This window comes from Sinohyriopsis cumingii, chromosome 6, assembly GCF_028554795.1.
Source record: "Sinohyriopsis cumingii isolate HCF-2022 chromosome 6, ASM2855479v2, whole genome shotgun sequence".
Taxonomy (NCBI): Eukaryota; Metazoa; Mollusca; class Bivalvia; order Unionida; family Unionidae; genus Sinohyriopsis; species Sinohyriopsis cumingii.
Genome location: NC_142966.1, coordinates 149,587,206 through 149,606,709, shown reverse-complemented (window position 1 = coordinate 149,606,709; position 19,504 = coordinate 149,587,206). Strand labels below are relative to the sequence as shown.

Here is a 19,504-nt window from a genome sequence, read left to right as displayed (position 1 = left end):
TTCGACCCCACCAGAAAGGTCAAATACAAATCCTGAAGTCTTCATTAACTCAGTTGAAAAGGACATTTCAAAATACACCAGTCATGCTAGCATATATCAAACTTGAACATAGAAGAGAAAGATGCCATACCATCATTGAAAGACAACATTCATCATAATCAAATATGTGAACCATCCTGCGCTGTGATCGATATAAATAGGTAAGAGTAGATAAAAGAAGGAAATAGACAATTAAACGAAGCCTGGTTCTGCCAATGACTACATCGCGATCCAAACTGGCCTATGAAAAAACACATTACAAGTATTATTAATGAAGCCTTCCGAATTGGACACATATACCAGCAAACGAAAGACTAGTTAAGCCCAGAAAACTCTAGAGCTGGATGATTTTATTTTAGACCTAACATCCACAACAAGGAAACACACGAAGTCCTATTGATACAACTCTATGGTCTTAAACTATATAACAGTAAAGAGCGAAAACCAACGAGTTTTGTAAAATTTAACAAATCATTTATTTCCCTAGAATACAAAGCTAAAATTAAAAAACTTTCAGTATTGTTCATTAAATCCCAAATAGCCATACAAGTGCAAATATATAGAGTTCTGAATGAATTCCAGTGGTGTTCCTAATAATTCCAATATTGAACGTGCTGATGTGTCAATAGCCTCGAAGTGTTAATGTGCTAACAGTATTGCTGTATTACGATGATATAATCCAAAGAGTCCTTGAATGAATTCACAATAATCCTAAAAGAGTGATTTAGTCCAAGAAGTATTAATAAACACTTTGTAGTTACAGTGAATAGTTTAAATAAATAAATCCTCTTCAAGAACTGAACGCAACAAAAGGAGTTATTTCACTTCTGATGTTAAGGTAGGAATGCGCAATCCTGTTGTTGTTTTGCGATTAACATCATTCCTTAGCGCAATATAGGTTGCACATGGCGGCCAGTATAACCGGTGGAGGAAGAAACCAGAAAAATCCCGGTAAGAACCACCAATCCACGGGAAGCTACTGGCAAGCTTTCTTGCATACCCGAGATTCGAACCCAGTTGGACAGAAGTGAGATGGCAGTGATCGGTAAAGGTTAGCGTTTTAGACCTCCCGGCTACTCGTAGCCGAAGGAATGAGAATCCCGAAGTTATTAACTGTATGTAACCCTACCCTTAACCTAGGTCGCAATTACTGTTTTCTGAAAATACTCCGATATCTTAATGGATAAATTATTTCTGGAACTTTCTAAGGCTAGAATCAACACTGTATCTGTAACACAAACAGAAGAAAAAACATGTTTACAATTAGTAAGTATCTTGTTACATAACTTACAATGATGGACAAATATTAGCTATGCATTATGTTTTTTACAAAATAACTGCTACTAGTCAGGTAGGCCTATAAAATCCATTATCATGAAGAAAAATATTAAACACGCAATACAAATTAAATACTAATAACACTATTATCTCCAGTAACGTGCATTTACATACATGATATAAGAAAATCTGGATCATTTCCTGAGACCGCATGTTCAGAAATTACCATCCTGTCTTCTGGACACGACATATTACCTCATAAAAAGCAAAGCAAGCGAACCATTACTGTCAGATACGATTCTTGCTTCGTTAGACATTATATTCCGGTATAGTATTTTACGGCACAGAGAAGGATAAAAGCCGGTAGGAAAACACGGGAAACAAGAACCCACTTATTTCCTTTTTCCTTTTCTAGAGCTAGTCTTAAAACTCAATATGTTTTGTAGTCAATGAAGAAAACTCGGGCAAATCAATGTAACTGCACTGTGTACATAAATGGCCCCCTAGAATGCTAATAAATTCATTGGGAAGGCTGTATGATCAACTTTTAAGCATGAGTGAAATTTACACCATATCAGTATAAACGATGATAAAGAATTGAAGTGGTAACACGGAATAGAAAAAAGATGACTTCATATAAAAAAGTAAACATCTTCAATCAATTAATAAAATTCAAGACAAAAGCTTCCAGCTCAAACCAAGTTCATCGGCATTCAGCAATCCGACTGGTAAGAAACAAACTCCACACAGACATCTATTAAAACCAACTGATAAACGTCAGTATCTTATCCCATCCATCTACCATCCAAATCATTGCACCCGGAACATCCCGTATAGCCGGGCACTGAGGATACGAAATTTTTCTTCCACGATGAAACATTCCAAAATGCGTCTGAATAGTTCGCTGAATATTTAATAAACTGAGGCTACGAGAAAGACTTGATAGTCGAGGCAACACCAAGGACAAAACAAACTACGCTGACCTACCTAATATAGAGAAAACAAAAATGTTAATCGGATACCATTTATCTTAACATCCATATAAACCTAAACCATGTAAAATCATCTAGCAACATCATGTACTCTTATGCCATACTAAGTTAATCTTTCCGAACAAACCAGTAGGTGCCTAGGACAGAGGAAAATAAACTCAGAGATATCATATTCAGAGTGAACATAGCACCAATCACAAGGCATGGCCATCCTGGTAAATCTGGTCCCGTATTGATAAAAGGTTCAAGACCTGTGAGCGTATGACAAACACCAGAGCATCCTCTAGCACAGTGATATATGACAAATTAAAGATACATGGTGCAAACCGAACGTACAAAAACAGAAATTGTAATTTATCTCATCTCGGCATATATTCTTAATCTAATAGCGTACACGTTGTTACCCAAACATGTATGTGTTATTTTCAAATTAATGGTTATGAATTCATAACTGAATTTGGGGAGAGGTGACATTGCAAGAACAAGGTATGGTTTGGATCTATTTTAACAAAAAGTTACCATAAGTTACCATATCGCTGCACGTCGAATTGGTCTGAAAATATAATATCACAAAATAATACAAAATTGTGAAAAAATGAATGAAATGATTATTTACATTAAAATTTTGAAATGCTGACAGTAGCAGCACCTTTCCCGCGTCTGTACACCAATGTACGCATATGAAAAATAATGTGAGAATACCTAATGATATTGCTGTTCAAGCCTTACTACTAAATTAATTACAGTGTGAATAACTCTTTTTAACAGCTCACTAGTACACTAGTACGCTCATTTCAATCAAAATAACATCGACACAAAAATACACTTTTTTACAAAAGTAGCATCGACTCTAGAAACACTCATTTTTTCGATTCCCGAGGATACTCATTTTATAAACAAGATAAATAACAGAATTTCCATGATACTATATACTAGTAAAGCCTTACTACTGTAATATATGCTATAACTGTGGTACAGCAAAATATTTTGATTTTTCTGTCTAATTTCCACATCGATATATGTGTCTGTGTGCCAGATCAGGACGATCAACCAATACCTGACTAATTATGTGAAGAAATTACATAAAGCTCAAAGACTATTATTCTAAGCTATTATGTGTGCTTCTCGTCAGTGATATATTTGTGCCAGGTCAGGTAATATACAGAAACACTAAACATAACAGATACTACAACACATAATGCATTGCATATTACACTGAGAGGTTAACAATAGAACTGTTTAATACAGACAGGCAACGATAACACAACCTATCGTCACATGGACTACGATTAGTGGTAGTAAATTAGTGTTATAGCTCAGTTGATATAAGAGTTGAATTTCTGAACTAAAGGTTGGAGATTTGAGTCTTTCGTCCCCTTAAATCATTTAGCTCACATGTGCTCTAGTTGATTCCAAAAAATAATGTATGACCTGGATTGGCCTCATTGGTCCTGAGCTGAGGTGCCAAGGATATGAACTGACAATATTTGAGATTGCAAGGTTTCTCAGCAACACCTCTGCCTATTTGAAGTAAAAAGCCAAGACAACTACCATTCCCACCACCATAAGAAAATATTGATAGCTGTTCCAAATATGTCAGTGGATTAAGTTGCTCGTCCTGAACCTAACTTGCATAATATCAAATCGGCAAAACGGATGTGAGCTGACATTATTCTTGTATTATACAGCAGCAGCGGAGTTGACCTAAGAACTCCAAACATGCGGAAACAAAGTAACCAACGCAAAAGAAGTTCCATATAAAAATTCGATACGTCATAACAGTTTTGACTGTAAATTGGGTTAATTGGTTATGAACTGAGCTGAGGTATTTATGATGATAATTCGGTGCCACTGTTACGAGTTGACATGGGGTGATTTAGTTAAGTAAGAAAGCCAAGGCAAAACCCTTCTCAATTCAACGTAAGAAACGGCATGAACCAATCACCCCGTATTGCTTAATTCACTCAAATTCCACAGATTCATACGCACAGGGATTGCATGGTCAGACAGTACAGGAGGTGATCTTACTAATTTTTTCTTTTTACAGAAGTTTAAGGATAACTTGTTGCAGATATTTAAAAGAATTTGCTTCATGCATTTTTAGAAAGAAAAAAAATGATAGTTAAATAGATCAACGATGAAAAGAGTTGAATACTTGATTTACCGATTTAAAAAAGTTATTAAAAAATGAAGGCTCGGTTAATACGTCTATTACACGAAAACAAACAACTCGAGACGTATCAATAAGGAACCATCAAGCAGATTTATCATCCAAATTTTTAGAGATTCGTTCAAGAAAAATTTTTAAAGAGGAGAGACTTCACCTGGTTTTTTGGGATCAGTGACATTGAAAAGCACTTAAAGAATATATTGATTATAAAGAATAGACATTTTGATTTGACATTACGATCAGAAATTTGAAGGGACCCAAATAAGATGGGGAGAAAGTAGAGTACAGAGATTCTGACCATATAATAATAATGAATATAATACGCAGAGATAACCTCTATATCGACATTGAACGTTATTTTGGTATTTTACTTTATCTCAGTTTTGGACAGGAAAAAGGCCAAAACACTAAGAATATGTTTGACAAGACTGAATATTTAACATCTCACGAAGACAGGTATGAGGAACGCAAAGGAAGTAGATATATAGATTTGCCTAAATGGGCTTTGGCAAAGGGTTGCAGAAAAGGGACACACACACACACACACACACACACACACACACACACACATATATATATATATATATATATATATATATATATATATATATATATATATATATATATATATATATATATATATATATATATATATATATATATATTACTGTTGAATCTGTGATAAATCATCATAGACTATCACAATTACAGCTCATCACCAAAACTGAGAGACAATTTGATATTGCTGGAAACGTGTTTGATATAGTTGGAAACGTATACACCAGGTCAGTTAGAATGACAGAAAAAGTGAAAGTTATGAATACTGAGAGGCTAATTTTATTTGACGGAATTGATAAATAATATGTTTACGTACAAGATTTAGCAAAAGTGGTGCCATCACAAATGAGGTAATATGATTGGAAGAAATGTATGTGCAATACATGCTTAAGTTTTTCTCAATACGATAGAAAAGTTATGTCACAAAAGAGTGTATTACAGTGTCGACAATCACCAGCCATTTAAACACTCTTATGTTGTTTATCGTAATGGTGAAAGTGTAATGGTTAACGACATGTATCAACATCTTCGTAATCCTTGACGATATCGGCACAATCCTTGACGATATCGGCACAATCCTTGACGATATCGGCACAATCCTTGAAGATTATTTGGATAATAACAAGGCTTACAAAAAAGGTGCAAATAAAATGAAAGAGCTAAACACATTCCATCAGGGTGTTATTTGTACCTCTAGTAAATTCATAAATGTTACAGGCAAATAGATTACAGTGATGTTTGAATTTATGTATTTTACAACTGTTTGAGTACGATAATACGACTAGTGCTCAGCGAAGTGAAAATAAAAACCGATGGCATTCACAGATGAAGGTGGAAAGCAACAAATAAATCCCATACTTGTGAGAGAGAAACATCTGAAAAGAACGCCAGAGACCATCATCACGTTACAGGCAATTACAAAGTTCTGCTTATAGAGATTGTACATTCAAATGCTGAAAAGATATTCCGCTATTCATTCGTTACATGCTAAGTCTGACAGTCAGCTAATCATCGATACGCTTGTGAGAGATGATACTGGTAAAATCACTCATAATTTTGACAAACCCGTATTTTGTTCAGCAAGGACATCATAGTCGATAAGTTCAGTAAAGATGACAAGAAAATAAGAGTTAGAAAGAACCGTTTTTTACATTGTTGTTATTCATTTGCAATATCTAAGAAATTTATTTTCGATGTATGGGCAATCTCATGGGCAGTTGATAAAAAAATTAAATAACGGATAGTTCATTGAAATAATCAAGTATGTTGGCTACATGAAATTATAAATTTTGTTTAAACATATTTTATCTCATAAATTTGTTATTGGAGACTACAAGAGGTAAACTATAAAAGGTAAAGGACTAGAACGAACGGCTATGGATTATAATGTTCTTTTCCTATATATATGAAGAAAGACATATAACGATATGAATTTTTATATAGTTCGAGTGATTCAATGAAACAGATATTCCCGGAAAAGTATGTGTGATTCAGACATATCAGAGGACGCTCACCATTACGTGCACGATGTGATGAGACATTCCAATTGCACACATTCGGTGTCCTTTAAAAGACTATTACGCCCAAAAGGACATACTAATGGTATTTTTTAGGAATTTAGTAATGCATATATGACACATTACAAAACTGAATTGGCACATGATAACAGTGCACCATGACTAGCTATTGATGCGAGTGGAAGACAAACTATGATATGTTTTTGATGATCAAACGTGGAACTCGTGGTGGAATTAGCATGATCCCACATAAATCAAATAACGAATTCTATGCCAAAGAAGACATCGTTCCTCTGACGGAAGGCCTTGTTGAATCTGTCGTATTCTCTTCAGGAGAAGTCTTGCCGCGGAGCGACAATACCAACAACGAAGTAAGGACAAAGGCAGATGGAAGGATACAAATTATGTCAAACGCAAAGAGACAAAAGCAGAATCATATGTCTTATACACTCACTCATACTTTATATGACTAAAACATGAGCCAAAAGATACATGCCAATAATTTTAGATGAGCGAATACGAACACATTACACGGTAAAAGAGAAGCACTTGCAAAACATCCCCCAGTCAATGATAAGGTAGGAATTTGGAAGTGGATTTGCAGATACCAACGCATCTGCACAACTTTTTTAAGGACTATCCTCTTGCACCAAAAAAACAATAACTTTTACCACGTGAAAATTATTTACTCACACTGCCAACGAAATGATTGCAGGATTTCGAGAACATCTGTATCAGTGGCATAGACTGACAAAGATTTATCTTTGATATATTACATGTATTATAAGCTATATTTTTAAATTTGGTCCGAAAACTGAGAAAGGTACACCGTATTAACTTGTTTGAACAACAACCTTGGCTAAAGAAATACATTAAAATATATATACCCGTGTGACAACAATTTACAGAAATGTTGAAAAGAACTTCTTCAAACTGATGAACAATGGAACATTCGGTGCTCAAATACATTTTTCAGGTGAAAAATGAGAAGTCATTAGCCACAAGACCCAGTATTGACGATGACTTGTGGTATCCATTATCGGAAACTAAAGGATCCAACTAATCGAACCCATTTAGGGCGGTTTTACGGTGTTAGAGTTATTGAAATGAATGATTGAAATTATTAAAAACTGTTAAATGACAAATACAGTGACAGAATAAGACTACCTATGGTTGAAACAGATTCTTTGTGCATTAATTTTGGGACATGCAACATTTAAAGGGACATGAAGGATGACATTAAGTTCTACGAAACCAGTGACTATCCCAAACAACAACAATGTCTTAACGTAACACATATGAATACAAAGATTCCTTTAATTTTCAAGAATTGGTTAAATGGAACACCAATTACAGAGTTCTGTGGGTTAAAGTCAAAACAATATTCATTTAGGACTGATAAAAAATGAAAAGAAAATGTGTGAGAAATAATGTCAAGAAATTACAGTTTTCGAACGTAGATAATGTTATCAGGATGTGAATTTACTAAAGTGATGCAATCATACAAATGTACATCATCACAACAAATAAACGTGATTTATCTTTGTATCATGACAATATTTACAAGGGGCCCCGAGTGGCCGAGTGGTCTAAAGCGCTTTCCGTTACGGATCACTGTCATATCACCACTATCTGCGCCGGTTCGTGTCTCAGATTCAGCCAATGTGGGTATGTGAGAAAGCTTGCCAGTAGCTTCTCGTGGGTTGGTGGTTCTTTCCAGGTCTTTCCCGGGTTCTTCCTCCACTTAATACTAGCCACCATGTATAGCATATCGTGTACTGAAAAATGGCGTTAAGCCCAACAACAACAACAACAACAATAATTACTTGATTTTCCTTTCGAGATGAAGACAAGGTATTTACATTAACTATATATATATATATATATATATATATATATATATATATATATATATATATATATATATATATATTACTACCATACAGGTTAGAGAATTTTTAATTTGTAGTTTGCGGAGATTCGAACCAAGTACTTTCTATTTCAAAATAAAAATTAAGTCTCATCAAAGGTTTCGTTCTTTCTTCTCCGTTTATTTCCTCTGGTAATAAGTGATTTACTTCAAACCGCGTTTTTATTATATTCCTATCACTGCATTAAAAGAATCAGAAAGCGTATAATCTCCTCGAAATCTTTGATTACAGAGCTGTAGTTGTGACACTTCAGCCACACTGATATTTTTAATGTCTGTCACTGAAAGGTAGAAATAAATATACATTTTATTACCTTTTATATAAATCATCATCCATTTTGTTTAACTACTAAGTCATAAAACCTTGCTCTCTTAATCATTCATACCAGTAGCCAATGAAATATTTAGTATTGGGAGAGAAAACAGTATTCTTCAGTTGTGTCTAAATCGTTCATAGTCAGCCCCATTAGAATAAAATATTTTAGACAGATCACTTCCTGTAAATGCTAGACTCTTAGCTGTTCCTCGTCGAACCGCTTCTGCATCAATTCTCGTATATATGTTTAACAAACTTTTCAAATTTTCTCAGCTCAAATTTACATTCAGTGCTGACCAATATCACGTGTAGCGATTTTTCAATTATTGCGACAATAAATCCGACCCCCTCCCACTTGGTATCACACTGTCATCACTCTGTACTTAATACGTATATATTTCATGGTTAATATAGGCATCAAATTGTTTCAGGGACGACAGCGAATAGAGCACAGGAGTATGCCAACATCATTCACACCAACTGCGATTATGACGCGAATAGTGGTGGGAAACAGGGAAATAAATATGAAGTCGACACCGATCATAAAAACAATCAAATGACCCCATCCAACTGTCCAGAAAAAGATGTTTACTACAATGGAGTGGGGGTGAACAAAGGCCAGGTCCTGCTATCAAACCTTCCAGATTATATCAGAAGCAAGGCATACGATTCAAACGAGCTTGAAGCTGAATTTGAGGTATTTTTATTCTTAAAATAAGAAAAGATTTTCCCGATAGTACTCTTTGGGACAGTTTGAAAGAGGAAAGCATTAATCTATCAGTTTTATTTATTCAACAATTACGGTAGAAATGCCATATTAGTTTCAGCATTGATCCAGTTTCCGTTATATATTCTTATTATATATACCTATGAACTCTAACACGTACACTTTCTTTATTTTTAGAAATTGCCCAAGAACCCCCAATCTAGTATGGCTATTGCACAGATGCCGGTAAATGCCAAGAAGAACCGTTACAAGGGACTATATGCTTGTAAATATGTCTCATCTCGTTATCACTATCACTGTTAAATATAAAACAGGTATATCAATGGTTATTTGTTTGAATAAATTAATAATGTTTGGTCGCATGAAACCACCAAAACCGATTACATGAATGCAGGCAGTTAAAGTTCGCATTCACATCTTCAAAAGATCATGCTAATAGTCATGGAACAAGTCTATTCTTTTAAATGTAAACAGGTGACACCGTGCAAATCGATCAGTTTGGGCCTTTGTGTGTGTATAGCGATTACCTAGGAGGCGATGCGTATTACGAACGAACTACACATGGTCCAGAACTGAGGGTATTGTAATGGTTGTAATATGTTTACTGTTTAAGAACCGCCGTATTGACATATAGCTTAGTAAACCGGTAAGATTTACAAATAATACTCGCCATGTACATTTACTTACAGATGACAACACCAGGGTAGAATTACCTCTGACAGCAGATATATCGGGCTCTGATTATATCAATGCGTGCTTTATTAAGGTACGTTTAAATAGTGTATAGTTTTACGTTTTCCCGACTTTTTGTTCTTTCTGCATTTGTCATGTGGCAGATATTATTGATAGTTTCTTTATTCGTTCGTTGATTTTCAGTCTGGTATTTCGTTTTTTAAAAGTGCATATCGGGTTTCCTCATCTATTACCCTCACAAAATCAATAAATAAACAAAGGAAGGAATCAATCAAGCAATAAGTAAATAAATATACACATTTCTGAAACAATCAATAGTCGATATGTTATGTAGTTTTTACAAGTTTACATGCCATAAGTAAGTTAAAGTTTCCTGGATGATCAAATAACAACCGAATATTTGAAATTTCGCAGAAGAGACAAATATAAAACGTGATCATAAAAAGTTAGGTTTTCCAATTGGCTGAAGCATGTTCAATATATTCTGAACCTAAGAATAGGATAATGCAAATTATGCGTGCATTACTTTATTTATCATATTAACAGGTATCAAGCTGAGCTTCCATACTCGCATATAATAGTATTCTGCTTAGGCCGCGTAAATGATATTTAAATACTATTTTCTTTTCACTTTTGAGATCGCTGACTTCGACTGTTAAAACATAATTCAACCTTTCTACATATCTTTGATGTATCGCGATCTTGGCAAGAAACACGTTCCAATGTTCAAAAGTTAACAATAACTTCTCATTCATGCATAGCCTACATATCCTATGGAATTTATTATAACTTTGCAGTGAGGTACCATGTCACCTGTCTCAGTTCGTAACATAGTGAAGAAGGCAGGGTACCAGACTGCTAAGGCATACTTACATAACGATCGTACAAGGTCTGCCTAATTGTCAGTATACACTACAGCTAGAAGTGTGCATCTAGAAACGATATTATCGATATTTTATTCATAGTGTGACAATAGAAACTCGAATAACCATATTTAAGAAGTAATTCAAAAGAATAAACCCAATAAACCCAAATGATAGGGATATTGAAAGTGTTTATATTTAAGGTCAGTGATTTGTATTTGATATATATATATATATATATATATATATATATATATATATAAGCTGGCAAATACTATTTGATGATTGTATTGAATTTCTGCGTGAAATAAATACGCTATGCAAACACAAGACTATGTAACAAATGAATCATCATATTTTAATATAAACAGCAACACATCTCACGTTAAAGGACAAAGATAACTTCCCTTATCGATGCAGATTCTCAGAATGATCCTGTGTTCATATCTCAAGCATCTTTGCATGGACTAACACGAATAATTAGATCGTATGAAATTACATCATAACTTAAACGAAGTCTGTTAGGAAAGTGATACGATCGATATTTATGGCACTTTACGGAAATTAGAAGATATTCTCCTACTTTGTATTTTATAGTGTATAAGGTTGATGTGAATTCGGAAAGGTAAATGATGAATGGTAAAGAATGACAAATCACCGATATCATTAAATCCTTGTCTCTCTTTCCTTACTTCAGGGCTTCGAAAAAGATAGAGCCTACATCGCGTCACAAGGTAACGAACCATAATCAGCTTGTCAGAATTATCCTTTGAAATTTAAATATAGCTTATCCTATCGTATTCTGATATTTCGAAGACACCTTGAAGATTCCTGACGTAATCATTTTTAAATATGATCATGCCATTCGACAAAATCATAACAATATAGGTTGCTTTGGGCAGATGCCATTAATTTTGCTATCGAATGAATATTTCGGTTTTAAGCATCCGCAGAGAGGAATGAATCTATTGATACAAACTAATACTATAATCAATTATATTGATACTGTGTAGGTCTAGAAAAGATATTATTTTATTTTAATTGACTCAGAAATTATTAATGTTAAACCAATCACTGGAACCCCCGATAATTGATCTCGGTCTTTAAAATGTACACTTCTATCAGAGAATCTAAAGACATGATTGTTTTCAATTAATAAATAATTACACGGTAAACTCCTCTTACGTAGGCCCAACAGACGCAATTGTGGACGATTTCTGGCGAATGATCTGGCATTGCAAAGTGGACAAGATTGTAATGCTTACGGAACTGGTCGAGGAAGGGAAAGTAAGAAATAGACTATGTTACATAAATGCTCATATCAGATGAAATTTATGAAACGGTTCGAATAATTTCTTTGTTTTGTGAACCTTGGCGGGCATAATATTAACATTATTCAACTAATTTCATAAGTTTCTGTTTTAAATGAGCACAAATATAAGTTTTTATTTCTGAAATGATGGAAAATACCCATTTCATTTAAAGAAACAACAACATATATAGTGAAGTGACTATAAAACACTTGGATATCTCCGTTATTAAACCACTGCTTAGAATTATATAATGACGTATTTTGTGGCATCATGATGGTTTATTATACGTCAAAATCACGATACGTGTATATAACGCTAAGTAACCCAACGGTCATGTGAAAATTTATGTATGCTTTTCTGAGATTGTTTTGGCACGTTCTTGTTCACTGTACACTCACACAAGAATGCTTGAATAAGTGCGCCAACAGACAATTCATTTTCGGGTAGGTAAAATATCTTCATGAATCAAGTATTTTGGATTCTCAATCAAAACCGCAGTTAAGAAAAAATATATCAGGCATTATTATATGCTCATATTTTCTCTATTACCTTTATATTGTCAGAATTGTGCAGTATACTTTTCATACTGCACTGCTTCACACTGTACGACACGTGTATCTAAAAATAGTATTGTGTGCTAGGAACTACTTTTGCTCATGAACAAACAACATACCCTCGTTTAGCAGACGCAGGAGCTTTTAATTTATTAGATTTGCCTGTGGCTGAAGATAACAGAGACGATAACAATGACGATGTGGATGAGTTCATTGTGTCACAAAATAAACTTTCAATCAAGCAAATGACTGAACGTTATATCTGAAATGTCCACAACAAACATGAGTCAATTAAAAGACTTTCCCCACCTTATGATGATTCCAAACAATCAATGACAGGACAAAATACAAGTGCAGCGGTATCATATCCATTCCCACCAGGCACATGTCCATCTTAACGAATTGACCCAGCTAATAAATCCAGTCCATCAATTTTAGAAAAGCAGAATTTAGTTGAATCTACAGAAAAACAAAATCCTTTCATTCCAGACCAACTGGACAAATTATTTCAAAGCACAGTAATTTACAATATAACTTTAAATTAAAAATGTAAGGAGACCAAAACAATATTTATTTTTTAAAACGAATGACTGAGCGCGTATTACGATACTAAGCTCAAAGGTCGCTGGGCGGCTCTATGTGCACATGAATACTGTTACTGTTTATTGCTGAACCTACGATTGTGTACTTGCTTTGGAATCCAGCAGAAATTCAAATACTTTGTTCCTTGTAGTGTGTTCTTTTTATCATTCGGTCTTGTGTAGGAAAACAAAATGAGTATATAATAATATAATAAAATGGTTACTTCACTTATCTGAGAAAATACGAACTCATTTTTTTCTGAGTAATACATCACTCCTAACGTCTTGCAACATTGCTTAGAAAAACTTGTTCATATTTTCTCATACCAATGCAGTAACCTATAAAAACTATTGTATTAATAGACGAAAGCAAGTAATATTTTATAGAGTAAATTAACGAAGAATTGCTTTAATTTGTCTTGATATAATAGATTAATGTATTCTTACAGGTGAAGTGCATACAGTATTGGCCATCAGAGGGGAAGTGTATCTATGGGTCAACGGAGGTTGAATATTTAACAGAGGACGTATTTGCTGATTACACGATCAGAAAATTCAAGATACATCAGGTATGATATATGATATAATGTTGAATACTACGAAGAGTTAGTGAAGTACACTTTTTCTCCTTTGGCGGTATAAATCCTCCTGAATCTTAGGACTTACTTTTGATGTGTAAAACATATATTCTAGATTTCTCTTTTTTGCGCATAATTTATTAACAACTTAATGCATTTCGCCTCAGGAGTGTATATAATTTGCGCTTAAAATCCTTTCATTCATACATAATCAAATTGTTAGAACTCCTTCGCCACATACCAATTTCTGATGCTAACAATGCTAAATCATCCGAACGGAACGTGCGGATTGAAGCCAAGTTTTTATTCTTAGAAATGTCCTTTTTTATAAGTAGAATATATTTATTAGTAAGAGAAGAAATAATGCAAGACTTTTCAAAGGTCAAAAACTATTTACTAAGTTCAGATATTTCCCATTGCATCTACAAAAGAATTTGATCTTATGGGCTCAAATGCGTATTTCCTTCTTTGGCTTATGTTTGAAAATAGCACACGATGCATGATTCTTGCATTCCCACCATGTTTCAAAATACAGCTTATTTCATTCACTAGGTAGGTAATTATGTAGATAGATAGATAGATAGATAGATAGATATACAAATATATAAATAGATCGATAGACAAACAGACAGGTAGAAAACATATATTAGGTTTTTAAAATGAATGAATAGGAACCAAAGTGTATGCGAATATAATTTAAAAGGCACATATATTTAGGTGTCATATCATATATCTGATAGTATTGCGACAGTAGTCAGGTAAATTGTCGATAAGACAAATAAAACCCTGCTTCTTCATTGCTCATACTTAAGGTTACCTGTCAAGAATGGATACAGCAGAGAAAAAAAGAAAGAAAAAACCCACAATGACAATGAAAAATCGCAGGTTAACCAAAGCTATAATATGACACAAAATGTGAAACTGAAACCAAGAAAAAACTGATATGAAAAAAATCGTTTCACACATTTCAGGCAGGCGAAAAGTGCAGGATTGTGACTAAATTCCATTTTACTGCCTGGCCTGATAGAGGTGTCCCAGAAACGCCATCTTCTTTGGTACAGTTATGGAGCAAGGTCAGAAACACAGAGGGAAAACCTGATATGCCAATTCTTGTGCATTGCAGGTACACACATGTGTAGAGTTCCATTTATTGTTTTGGATAAATATTCAGCGCCAATGGCTTCAGGCAATATTTTAAATCATTTCAGTTCCACTTGTCCTGTTAACAGGTACGCTACGAAAGCATCAACTGCGGCTTTAAAATCAGTAAGAAAATCTTCTAATAATCAGATATATGTTTAGTTTGACATTTGGCAAACATTAGATGAATGCTGGACAGTTGTAACAAAAAGGAAAACATAAAAGGTAATATCATCTATTATTTAGTATATTACAAACTTGTATGGGAATTCAACAATGTAATGTACTTGTCCAGGTCATTAACACATTAGCAAAAGTTTGAATTTGACGTATTAAACACAACTGATATATATATATATATATATATATATATATATATATATATATATATATATATATATAATGCAAAATGTATTGTGTTACACTGTTTTGTTAGTCAGATGTACCTGATCAAAAATGAATTATAAATTAAAGCATTTTCAAGCAAAGTGTTTTGTAAAGTAAAACATCTAGGCATAGAGTATAGGGTGCTTACGTTATAGATACATGCATGCATGCTTTTGTATACTTTACAGCAATATCAGCAAAGGTTAGACCTGTATTACACTTCTCGAGATATGTTATACATCATGCAATGTATTACGTCATGACTGTTTTGCAGTAATCAGCAAAGGTTAGACCTATATTACACTTCTCGAGATATGTTATACATCATGCAATGTATTACGTCTTGACTGTTTTGCAGTAATCAGCAAAGGTTAGACCTATATTACACTTCTCGAGATATGTTATACATCATGCAATGTATTACGTCTTGACTGTTTTGCAGTAATCAGCAAAGGTTAGACCTATATTACACTTCTCGAGATATGTTATACATCATGCAATGTATTACGTCTTGACTGTTTTGCAGTAATCAGCAAAGGTTAGACCTATATTACACTTCTCGAGATATGTTATACATCATGCAATGTATTACGTCTTGACTGTTTTGCAGTAATCAGCAAAGGTTAGACCTATATTACACTTCTCGAGATATGTTATACATCATGCCATGTATTACGTCTTGACTGTTTTTGTAGTAATCAGCAACGGTTAGACCTATATTACACTTCTCGAGATATGTTATACATCATGCAATGTATTACGTCTTGACTGTTTTGCAGTAATCAGCAAAGGTTAGACCTGTATTACACTTCTCGAGATATGTTATACATCATGCAATGTATTACGTCTTGACTGTTTTTGTAGTAATCAGCGAAGGTCAAACCTGTATTACACTTCTTGAGATATGTTATACGTCATGCAATGTATTACGTCTTGACTGTTTTTGCAGTAATCAGCAAAGTGTGTTTTCAGTGCCATAGTCTAACACAATGGCTTTAATAAACATTCAATACCCTGAATATGTTTTTTTTTATAAAAGAAAGTAAATGATCAAAATTATCAAGCATCTTTGTAGTGCCGGTGTGGGACGAACTGGGACATTTATTGCATTAGACTATCTCTACGATGAAGGGAAGCACACAGGATCAGTGAACGTCTTTGCATGTATCTACGAGTTGAGGCAGCAAAGAGTGAACATGGTCCAAACAAAGGTATTTGGATAGGCTTTCCGTATATTTGCTGTACGGTACATATAATTTATATCTCGCTTCTTGCTGTGTCTTGATATACAATCATTACTATTTTTATACAAAATCAACAATACATGTGTTTTGAAGGAGAGCTTACAATATTTATATGAAGATACTATAATGCATTTCTCATTATGTATTGCGCCAAATGAAATACTGGAAAGTTCAAAATAGTTCTAAAAAGTTCATTATATATATATATATATATATATATATATATATATATATATATATATATATATATATATATATATATATATATATATATATGCGCGCGTGTATTTGTTATGGTAACAGACATTTTAAAATTATCACGAACAGGAGCAGTATGTGTACCTACATGAAGCTGTTGTCGAGGCTTTGATGCCAGTCATGGCTTGTGTGCCTTCAGTCACGTTCTACGAAAAATACACAAATCTTTTAAGGCCTGACAGAAGAACTGGAAAATGTCAACTGCACACTGAATTCGAAGTAAGTTTTCCCAATACAGTTGTTTATTAAAGAGAAAATATTATTAATTATTCATTATTTTTTACGTGTTATTTTACTGGTGGATACAATTTATTTTCAGAGTTCTAATGATAATAATAATAATAATAATAATAATAATAATAATAACGATAAAGGTGTGGTGTTGTGGTGACATTACTATTGCTCTCTTACACAGCGATTTAAACTGTTCCTGTGGCCTAAGTGGTTAGAGCGTCCGCCCCGGATGCGGGAAGTCGTGAGTTCTATCCCCGGCCGAGTAATACCAAAAATTTATTTAAAAAATGGTATTAACAGCCGCCTTGCTTGTCGCTTAGCATTAAGAGGTTAGTGTTAGGACTGGTCGACCTGATGTCAGGATAATGTGACTGGGTGGGACTTGATACTACTTGCCTGCGCCATGATGCCCCAGTGATAGACATCGCTATAAACTGTCACACTGCAGACATCGCAGCGATATGACTGGAAAATTGTTAAATTCAAATCACACACTTATGGAGTATTACTCCAACGATACTATGCTATGCCTACCCTACTGTACAGTGGCATTTGATAAATTTGGATATTGAAATCCTACAACGTTTTGACCTTCCTGGAAAAACAACTTTCTCTGTCCTGTGGTCGTACCACATGTTTGTGAAATCAAGTCCATAATCCTTCCATAGCTGCTAGAGTTCAACGTGGCTAGTTTGCTGCAGTGGGTTTGCTTACTTCACTTACTGTTCAGATCGCTACTTCCGCATATTCTGTACAGCGTTATTTCACCCTGATGACTTAAGTGTCAGATCATGCGGAACCATCACTAAGCATTTTGTTTCGTTCTTTTGTTATCACAGCTGGAGCCATCTCTCAGTGCACTCGCTAATTTAGCGTTCTTTGCACTCACTTGGGAAGTTCATGAGAAAAGTTGTCAACAGAAATCATTTGCGAGCAAATGACGTAAGAAATCATAAAGAAAACAATGTTGCCCTTTTTTAAATCTCGAGGGTCAAATTCATATTGTGAAGTCAAACATAAGGCCCTCATTTGGTAATGATGACCCTTGAAAGGTGTGACACTTAAAAATAATGAATAGATATGGGTCTGGTATATAATTCAGACGGAGGGTCGAGTTACAGTATTTAATTGGTAACCCTAGTTTGGTAATAAAGAAATGGTCTAATTGTTGGCATCAGAATGCATTGCAATGAGAACGTTTTCAGACTGATTCGCATTGACTTCGCACTTCCCAGTTTGAAATATAGTAGGTCTGTTACAGATTCCAGAATAATGTTTTGTTCTAGCTTTAGTTTCTATCAAGGCATTCGAATTCATTTTTAACCATCCCGCTATTCCAGCTATGTAGCTGATTAGGGAGTCTGCCCTGGTCCTGATGGCTGTAAATGTGTTAGGTTCATTTAGCTTCGACCTTTTAGCCTTTCAAAAATATTTTTTGAATGAATTTATTTTTCATTTATTATTATTATTATTATTATTATTATTATTAAGATGCTAAAGGAGGATGTAAGTCTGCGACAAAGACATGACAAGTTGGAATACCAAGAAAAAGAACCAGAATATGATTTAACCTATACTTCCGAGAACAGAAAGAAAAACCGATACGATGATATTGTGCCTGGTAATTGAATAGATGAAACAGTGTATTGTATTGCCTGACTTTTAATATTTAGGATTTGATAATTTACCTTATATTTTATTTAAAGAACATTTAAAAGAAATTTTACATCTTTAGCTTTTATCTTTTTCTTCTAGTAAATAATGCTTTCTTTTATGTTGAAGGGTTTATCTTCGTAATGATTTAATGGACTTCATCATGTTTATAGTTTTTAAATTTTTGCATTAAATTAGTACCTAATAGACATTAATTTGGCGACTTGCCGTCAAACAATAGTACGTGTCTGCATACATACATACATAGATACATAGATACATACATACATACATACATACATACATACACACATACATACATACGGTTAGGTATAACTATATTTTGTTTTTAAACTTTTGGTGCATGAATGCTGATTTCAGTGAGCTATAAATAGGTATTATTTAGCTCAGTTTTAATAATGAACCTGTTTACATGTTTTGGGATGAATTCCCATTGGCTGATTAAGTAAGTTGGTTTC

At 34.0% G+C, this 19,504-nt stretch overlaps 1 protein-coding gene across 2 annotated transcripts in view; it reads left to right on the top strand.

The window, feature by feature from the left end:
* Positions 1 to 19,504, top strand: part of LOC149798250 (uncharacterized) — a 47,509-nt gene that overhangs the window by 20,142 nt on the left and 7,863 nt on the right. For both annotated transcript variants that reach the window (XM_089963379.1, XM_089963378.1), the window contains exons 11-20: positions 9,232 to 9,497; positions 9,705 to 9,792; positions 10,217 to 10,293; positions 11,781 to 11,817; positions 12,273 to 12,370; positions 13,981 to 14,100; positions 15,081 to 15,232; positions 16,712 to 16,847; positions 17,208 to 17,357; positions 18,864 to 18,993. In XM_089963379.1, coding sequence (XP_089819505.1) covers positions 9,232 to 9,497; positions 9,705 to 9,792; positions 10,217 to 10,293; positions 11,781 to 11,817; positions 12,273 to 12,370; positions 13,981 to 14,100; positions 15,081 to 15,232; positions 16,712 to 16,847; positions 17,208 to 17,357; positions 18,864 to 18,993 — 1,254 coding nt within the window. The remainder of the gene's footprint in view (positions 1 to 9,231; positions 9,498 to 9,704; positions 9,793 to 10,216; positions 10,294 to 11,780; positions 11,818 to 12,272; positions 12,371 to 13,980; positions 14,101 to 15,080; positions 15,233 to 16,711; positions 16,848 to 17,207; positions 17,358 to 18,863; positions 18,994 to 19,504) is intronic.